This window comes from Sinocyclocheilus rhinocerous, unplaced genomic scaffold (assembly GCF_001515625.1).
Source record: "Sinocyclocheilus rhinocerous isolate Xijiao unplaced genomic scaffold, SAMN03320098_v1.1 scaffold454, whole genome shotgun sequence".
NCBI classification, from domain to species: domain Eukaryota; kingdom Metazoa; phylum Chordata; class Actinopteri; order Cypriniformes; family Cyprinidae; genus Sinocyclocheilus; species Sinocyclocheilus rhinocerous.
Genome location: NW_015657627.1, coordinates 142621 through 152032, shown reverse-complemented (window position 1 = coordinate 152032; position 9412 = coordinate 142621). Strand labels below are relative to the sequence as shown.

Here is a 9412-nt window from a genome sequence, read left to right as displayed (position 1 = left end):
TGCGTAATCGCCACGGACCAATGGTAGCTCAAAGGTGTTTAGGAGCCAAAACGAACTCCCCCAAAAAGTTCGCTTTGGTGAGCGGTTTTGAACTGCCAAAACGAACTTCGTTTCGGCCTGATTTTGTTCGAAATGACGTCATTTCAGTTCGTTCTTCGATTCCGTTTGAAGTATATCGGGGCCTTAACAACCTAAATAGGCCTAACTCAAAATATCTTAGCAACAGCATAGTAACTACCTAAATCACTCTACACACCTTAGAAACAGCATTGTATCAAGCTAAACGACTCAAAACACCCTAGAAACAGCATAGTAATGAGCTAAACCAATCAAAACACCCTAGAACCAGCATAGTAACGAGCTAAACTACTCAAAACACCCCAGAAACAGCATAGTAACAAGCTAAACCACTCAAAACACCTTAGAAACGGCACAGCAACAACCTAAAATTCTCAAAACACCTTATCAACTGCATAGTAATGAGCTAAACCACTGAAACCACTTTAGAAACACATAGTATGTTCTATCCAGGGGTGTAACGGTACACAAAAACTGACGGTTCAGTATGTTCCTTGATTTTGAGAAAAAATTTTAATGTTAAATTCCTTCTTTTTTATTAAGAGTGATTTACCGAACAAATTACATCTCTGTCTTTAAATGTAAAAAAATATCAATACTCTTGCAGCACACTCTTCATACTGGACTTTATGGTGCTGTTATAAATAAGTAAAGAGATTTCAAGTGCTTCTACTTTTGGAAGCGAAACATTTAAGAAAAATGTATATTTTAGTCAGAATTACTGCTCTCCATCTGTTAGTCATGTATCCGTGTGATTCTTCGCTTGCTGTCCAGATGATCCTTTATGCAAATGGAAATACTGGCGTGACTTTCTAACATTTACAGATAAGGATACAACCGTAAGATGCAAGTTATACACTGAAAAAACATGTCTCAAATGCATTAAGCAGCAAACGCATGTGACAGAAAAGCAAGCCGCTTTAAACCCTATGCTTATGAGTTACTTTGAAGCCCTTAATATAAAGAAAATCTCATGTTTAGGACTACTTAAATCATGTACTTCTCCCACAGCAGCTTATCTCTGTCCTCCATTATTTTTCCGACGTGTTCGTGGACATGCATGCTGAACCGAAAGACCCGTACCTGTTGCGAATACACATACTGTTACACCCCTAGATGCACAAAGACTGACCAACATATTTAGCTAAGCAGTAATGCTAAGCAGAACTCCAACCGCACACAGCTGCACTATGGGTGGGAGCCGCTTTATGAAATGATACACAAATGAGCAGCCAAACGACTGAGTCACTCTCACACAATATACACAAACCACCGCAGAGACAGAACAGAGCCTGAAAGAGACACGAAGAGAATAAAACGAGAAAACTCTGCTGATGTGAATGACACATGAGAATATAAAAACAGAGCATGTGAAAGTTGTGTGACACACAATCATAGTTTAACCTCTGGAAACATGTCAAAAGGACTTTTGACTGAGCCTTCACACTCACACACTGCAGTCGGGTATGTTGGGCTTTAAAAGCAGAAAGTTTGAGCCAAGCTTATGCCACATATGGCTTTAAAGGAACAATTCACCAGATATGACAATTGGGTTATCTTTAACTTAACCGTCATGCCGTTACAAACCTGTATGACTGGAATGCAAAATAAGATATTTTGCTACTCCATTTCATACAATGAGGACTAAAGCTGTCATTTTTGGCAAGTAGTTGACAATAAAAGAGCAGCCTGGATATTCTGCCCAACATCAACAAGGAAATTAATACTCTGGTTTAATGTGACATAAGGGTGAGTAAAGGATTCCTGCAACAGTTTAAGAAGCCTGGATTTGGCTACTAAATGTGAGACTAGTTTAAAACTTGGGTTATACGAGTTCTGAACACAAAGGACATGGAAGGGTTCCTGACAGGCAGCCAATCAGACCCCTTCCCATGAGCCTCTGCAGCTGTGGGGCCCCTCAAGGGTCCAGAATGAAGCTCCGCCCAACTGAGCCAAGATCCTGTCAGTCAAAGAAAGAGAATTCACTAGTGCCAGACAGAAAAACAAAAGAAAGAAAATGCTCGATTAGTCTCTTTTTTTATGCATTTATAAAAACTTAAATCAAGAGTTTAATAGTTCAAATATGGTTAAGGCATGTATTCGTGGTGAGTGTGTAAGGTGATCTTTCCCTTGGGACTGCAGGGAGTTTCCGGTGAGTATTTTAAGGCTCTGAACTATAGAAAGAAGGAGGGAGAGAGAGAGAGAGAGAGAGAGAGAGAGAGATGCACTTCAACTCAACATGACATGGCATTCATAACCCATGTCCATAAAGTGACAGGATGTTGAACAAGGAAAAAATGTAAAGCGGGACTTTATTTTATCCTGTAAAAAATGAGAAAGAACTTTCTTTCCGAAACTAATCTGTCATTGGTCGAAACTTAAGTGGCCTTGATGACATCATCAATAAAAGAATGTTGTTTTAGAAATGGAGCAAGTTGATACTTTGATAATAGATCGACAAGGAAAAAAATTTGGAGTAACATGTAGAATACTAACAAGAGACTGCATAAAGTGCAAATAGTCAATTCTGATTACATGTTGATAAAAAAAAAAAAGAAACACTAAAATTGAAAGAAGAAATGGATTAGAAGTTTTCGCTGATCTGTTGACTTAAACTACTATTTCCTGACAGTTCAGAACATCAACCCTCATGCTGACATAGTTGACAACTGCCACCTGATCACAACAGGAAGCCACAGGTGTGATGTGGTCACCTGACACACCATGAGTGGTCATGTGACTCAAAGCACAGACAAAAACACAGTCGTAAAGGTCACGCACACCCTTGCCTGTCCAGAAACCAGGTCAATATTTGTTTTCATTCCCAATCATGATAGGGATGTAACGGTATGAAAATTTCATATCACGATTATAGTGATATTTAATCTCTAATCAATATTTTTTGTCCAATTATTTGCCCAGTTAGTTTTGGTATTGAGGTAAAAGTTACCTTGCATTCGCTATATAACAGTGGGTGGTGGTCACGAAGATGACGGAGCAAATTTGATGCGTTTCCCCCTTTTGCAGCGACTTTCTTCTTGCAAGATCAGCAGACAGGGTGACCGTCCTCGATTAAATTGCCTTCAGGACTCTTGTAAAAGCCAAAATACGACCAGACCACCGATTTGGTTCTCTTAGATGGCTGAAAAATCTCCCGAGCGCTGCCACTGCCTTCCGCCATTTTGTCTCGTGCAAAAAAAACAACAACAACAACACTGCATGCTGCTTCTGCGTCAGACTGATGCTGGCTGGACAGGATTTACCGCGAGTTTTCAAAAGCGCGATAATCAAACACGGTTTTGATGATAATTAAATTTTAAACGGTATTACTAACCGTCAGGGCATTTTATCGTGATTTATCGTGAAACCAGTAATCGTTCCATCCCTAAATCATGATCATTTCCAGGTTTTATCAGTCTGAAACATAATCAATGACGGCAACTTTATTCAACTTACAAATGCCATTAAAAACAAACCTATTATTTCACAGATTAAATAATTTTATGTTAACTAATACTCAATGAACCATGTGATGCCAGCAGTCAATTCTAGAGGCAGCACAAGTTATGAACTATATATAAAAAGAAAGGCTTTTTCTTTGGAATAACATACGGTGATGAATCATTCACAATAACCAGGAACGTGCGTTATGAAAAGTAAACTGGGTCCATTTTAATTTCTTTTTTCTACTTTTCTTTTTAGGAACAATCCTGAACATGCATCACATAAATTTGTTCTAACATTAGTTACAGGCTAACACACTTGTATAAACAAGAACTATTAACAAAAATGATCAAAAACAAAACATATTAACAAATAACAAACAATACTGAAAATAGAAAATAAATGTAAAAAATATTTAATAACAATAACAACAATACCGGATACTTAATGTACAATAATAATACCTACTAATTTAATTTTGATTTAATGTAAACTTAAATACACGTTCAACAACTAAAGGTCTACAAATGCAGGACATTTCTTCTTAATAATCAGACAAAATGTAAACGAAAGAGCATTTAGGATGCGTTCTTTAAAATAAACGGACAGGGTGTAGAATGTGATTCTGAATCAACTGATTTGTGTCTAAATTTGCCCCATGAACCGGCGTGGCGCTGAGATCTCCTGTTACCCCCAGAGAAATGACCCTGCCGTACGTAAACTGAGTTCAAGAGCATCTGCTAAATGACATCTACCCACGCTGTTCTCAGTGAATGTGTTTATGCGGTTCCTGTGATCTAACAGGTACGGCATGCTTCTCATTTTAACCCACTGAATTTACCTTCCAGGCATCTGAACACAGAGAAAGAGTGAGGATAGGAAGTGCGTATTATAATGCAACAATGGTGTTCAAACATCTGCAGCAATCTGAACAAGTAGTATATCTAGCATTTACATGCTTAGTGATGTTTGTCAGGTGACAGATGATGGATTTGGGTTAAATAAACAGGTAACTAAATAAAACGACAATGAACTTAACATTCAGATTCATTACTTCCCAATTTAATGTGGTGTATTTAGGAAGCTCATCTCCTTACAAAAAGTACCATGGTATTACTATGGATTCTGGACACCGTCTACACAAAGTACATTGGAAAAACCCTGGCATAATAATAATATAGCACTTACTCAGTACACTGGTCCAATGGCAGCTCCAAAGTGCTTTTTTATGGAAGGGTGGAGAGATTGTTTGCAGATCTCACACCTGGCCATAACCCAAAATCTAGTCAACACATACACTAACAACCGTGAAAATCCCATTTCAGATGTGCCTTTGCCATGATATCATGCAGAAAGCACCAGGAGGTAGTGAAAAGACAGGTTTAGCATAGATAGAGAACACAGTTAGGCAATCGCTCTATTGGCACGAGGCGAGTCACGCACGCGCAGTAGCGCAGCCGATGACGCCACACTAATGAATTGTTTATGCTTTAAAAATAACTTATCGATGATTTTAACAAACTCGTTAGTTAAACGCTCTAGTGACACAGTAACGATGCATTGTTTTAATATGTTAACCGGTTTAACCCTTAGAGCGATGGATTTTGGGGTTAACGTTACTCCATGTAACAGGCCGCTTGAACCTTTAACGTTTAATCTAAACCATTCACAATGTATCGATTATCTCGTCTGGACAAATTAGAAATTACATATAAAACACTGACAAGCCATTACTGTCTTTGACTCCTCCGGCATCAAATCATTATTTGTCAGTCAACCCGCATGTTAACGCAAACTTTAGCCAAAAAACCTCAACAACTACAATAACATTAATCCAAATATACAGATGAACAGAACGACGTTTATTAGACAACCAAAACAGCATTCGGAACTCTAGAATGTGATTCTGAATCAACTGATTTCAGGTGATTCACTCAGCTGATATGAATCAGTTAGCCGGTTAGCATACTAAAGTCCAGAATCAAGGCCTAGTCAGCACATCCTCACACATTTAACAGCATTTCTGACATAAAACAATGAAGAAAACCCTCGGACCGGGTGGATTCGGGTGTGATACTCACCTATAGTGGAGATGAAGGTGGTGTTGAAGGCGTCATCTGAAAATCGGAACAACACGCAGGTCTTTCCCACCCCAGAATCACCAATCAAGAGCAGTTTAAAGAGCAGATCATAGGTCTTCTTCGCCATCTGAGCTCTTATAAACACACACTGATGAGAAACCGATAGAGACTGAGTGCGTGTTAAAGGGAAAGCGTGTGTGTGTTACCCGAAAACACACACCGGACAGTCTCTTCACAGCTGAATTGCTTCGATTTCCTCTGTTGACTCTTTTTTAAACTCCGAAGGAGATGTTTAAGATGTGTGTTTCCTCTGAACGTGTGGTGTCTGGTGTTTTTAATGTCTCTGTCTTTCTTTCTTCTCACACTGTCGGGACAAAATGGCTCCTCCGCCCGACTCTCTTTCTTCAAACTACACCAGCGATCCGATTCAAATGAAAGATATTCCGCTTCATCCCAGCGATGCCGAACCGCACAGATCTCGTTTGACAGCTGGATCCGAACCGATAGCCTGTACCGGGTCCGTTTGTGGAGTTTGGAAGAGGACAAACACAGAGACGACCAACCAACCGCCGTCGCCTTCGAATGGAGCCACCACGGCGACACCCTAGATTTCAGAGCCACGCCTCTCTTCCCGCCCCTACGTCAGCGCCTGGCGTTGTGATTGGCTGAACGCGCCGTTTTTCAAATCCATCTCGAACGCTGATTGGACGGAGAGCCAACCGTCTGGAGACATGAGGGCATTATTGACGCAGCTTGTTTGGGGAGGGTGAATGCAGCTGGCGCAGCCCAGAGCCTGGCCCCTAACGACACTTCGTGGCCCTACAGTCAGTTTCCGTCAGCCCCAAGCAGCGCTGCTGGGTGTGATTGGGTCACCGTGACGAATCGAGATGTTAAGTCAAACCCGGTGATGTCAGTCCGGGCGTGGCGCTTTTAGAACATTTCCATATGTGACCCTGGACCACAAAACCAGTCATAAGGGTCAAATTTTTTTAAAATGGAGACTTATGCATTATCTGAAAGCTGAATAAATAAGCTTTCCATTGATGTATGGTCAATATTTGACTGAGATACAACTATTTAAGAATCTGAGTGTGCAAAAAAAAAAAAAAAATCAAAATATTGAGAAAATCGCAGTTAAAGTTGTCTAAATGAATTTCTTAGCAATGCATATTACTAATCAAAAATTTAGTTTTGATACATTTACGGTAGGAAATTTACAAAATATCTTCATGGAACATGATATCCTGATTTTTAGCATAATAGAAAAATTGATCATTTTGACCCATACAATGTATTGTTGGTTATTGCTACAAATATACCCGTGCTGCTTATGACTGGTTTTGTGGTCCAGGGTCACATGATTATCTGCTGACAATGCCAAAACGTGGTATTTTGGTACTTTTAACATTGCAATACCATGGTACTGTCATGGAACATGTCCAAACTATAGAATTATCATGCACTTACAGAAATATCCTTATATTACCATGTTCTTTGCACATTTAATGTGGTTTTCTTGTGTAGCCTACTTTTTGAAAACCAAACATAGTGCATACATTTCAGTACTATGGTGAAAATAAAGTTTAAGATGGGGGGTTTTCGTAAAAATGCAATTGAAGAACATTTTGGGTTCCCTAAAGAACCTTTCTACAAACATAGATAGAATAAATATGGGGGTAGGGATAGGGATAGAATAAATATGAAATTTGTAGCTTATAAAACAAACATTTGTGTTGACCACCATAGTGAAAAAAAAATAAACAAGTATGGCTCACACGAGTCACAACATTGTGCAGACATGCAATAGATTTGCAATGAGAAAAAAACATTTTATTTCTTAGTGTCAAGAAAATTTTAATAATCTGAAAAAAAACTTTTTTCCCTATAAAGGAACTTTTTGTGCATTGGAAAGTTTCATTAGATGGTAAAGATACTGTAATGTCAATAAAGAGAGAAAAGGAGGCCTACCAGTATCCTAAATGAAGAGAATAAATCAAAATGCCCCATTTCCAAACTATCTGCAGACCAAAAACAGTAAGAATCATCTCATTTTCTTGCTGGAATGAGTTCTGCTCTCATGTCCTGTGAGGTTTGAAGAATTCGGCTATTGTTTGTAAGTCATTGGGCAACATTTTCCCTAATGCAGCTGTAAACATGCAGAAACCTGCTGTGACTCAGACAAGCATGGCTCAGAGCTGCTGGAGGTTTTATTCCTTTATATCTGTCAGTGAGTCACTCCTGGAGCTCCATTTTCCTGTTTCCAAACCTTGCCGCTCGACGCCACATGAATCTGGAATATTAGAGGAATTTCTTTGTGTTCAAATGTTTCTGTGTCTATTTCATTGTTTGATCATTCTTCTCACTAAAAGCCAAGTGTGAGGGGGGAAAAAAATAAAATGTAGTTCTTCCAGTTTCTCGTTCTCAGGGTTCCTCATATCTTTTGACTGGGTTTTGGTTTTAAGCTGTCCGACAAAAGTTACACACACACACACACACAAACACATACAGTCAGCAGAGGCGTAGCTGAGTGTTGTAAGTGAATCTGATGCTATGTGAGTCACAGTGGAGTTAAACATCTGGTTCTGTTAAATCCACCGGATGTCATTCAGAGTTTGAGTCACGGCATTCAAAATCTGTTTCTACGTGCATAGAAAAAGTTAATAAAAATTGAACAGAATCAATTATTTATCGTGTCTTTGACATGTCAATTAATTAATTAATTAAATTTAATGTTAACTGCCATTTACAGTACATTTATCATGCAGCTAATTTTATAATATTAATATTATCCACCTAATTTTTAACATAACAGCGGGCCATGTTTAACTTGAATGAGCGAGACTTCCGGTGTCATTTGTTTAGTTATTATTTTACCTGTCCAAAAATAGTCCGGTATACTGCTTGATATTGCAAACTGGTAGCCTATTTATTATCACATCATTTTATTATTGTAATAATAAACACGCTGGTTTGTAGCGCAAATAGTTTTACTGTTAACTGCACTTTGTCATTCTTCATTTCTTCTATTTACCTGTAGCGGTTAATGAAACGGAAGTCTCGCACATTTACAAATAGCTTACTTCCGCCTTGCAAAATATTGTGTATGTATAATGTATTTATAATATATACTATTTGCGGATCATTTTTCTAATAAATTCATTTGTATAAGCTCTTTTCACAATGTTTTCACAATTGTTCCTTGTTGTAAAGAGTGCCTTACAAACACTGCAGTTACACAGCATGCCATGTATTGATTGAATACATACAATGTTATTGTCTAAACGTTTTAAGATTAAAAATTTTGAATATCAAATTTCAAGATTTTTTTACTGCTAAGTGTCTCATCATGAGAGGAAGCATCTGTAGCTGACAGCCATCATTACAGGCCTCACGATCAGCTATTTGTTCATTTCAGGGTGGATTGATTTCGTCCAAGATGTTTCTCTAAGTGCTTTTGCTTCCCTCTGATAGATTATATGCACAAACCCTTCTTCCCTCACTTGAAACCCAAGAGCTAGTCTGGTCAAATTCTAGTGTCAAGCTCACTAAGGCTAATATTAGTGTTCTAAGCATTCTCTGTATGGGTCCTGAAAGGGAATATAGCCAGGGATGAGACTTTTGATTAATAATTTAGAATTTTAATTTGAAAAAGATAGGAGCATTATGTAGAGCCTCTAGTGGCCAAAAATGAAACTATATATTACAAATCCACTAGATGGCGCGATTGATGTACGCTTAACCAACCCAAAGCTTAAAAATAGGAACCTGATTTTAATTAGCCCGCAACACACGATATATATATATGTATA

At 38.4% G+C, this 9412-nt stretch overlaps 1 protein-coding gene across 1 annotated transcript in view; it reads right to left on the bottom strand.

Moving 5' to 3' along the window:
• The window catches only part of LOC107721433 (ras-related protein Rab-10-like), a 30316-nt gene extending 24107 nt beyond the window's left edge, over window positions 1–6209 (bottom strand). Inside the window, exon 1 of the mRNA XM_016529439.1 lies at window positions 5604–6209. Coding sequence (XP_016384925.1) covers window positions 5604–5730 — 127 coding nt within the window. The 5' untranslated portion in view covers window positions 5731–6209. The remainder of the gene's footprint in view (window positions 1–5603) is intronic.
• Window positions 6210–9412: the final 3203 nt, after the last annotated feature.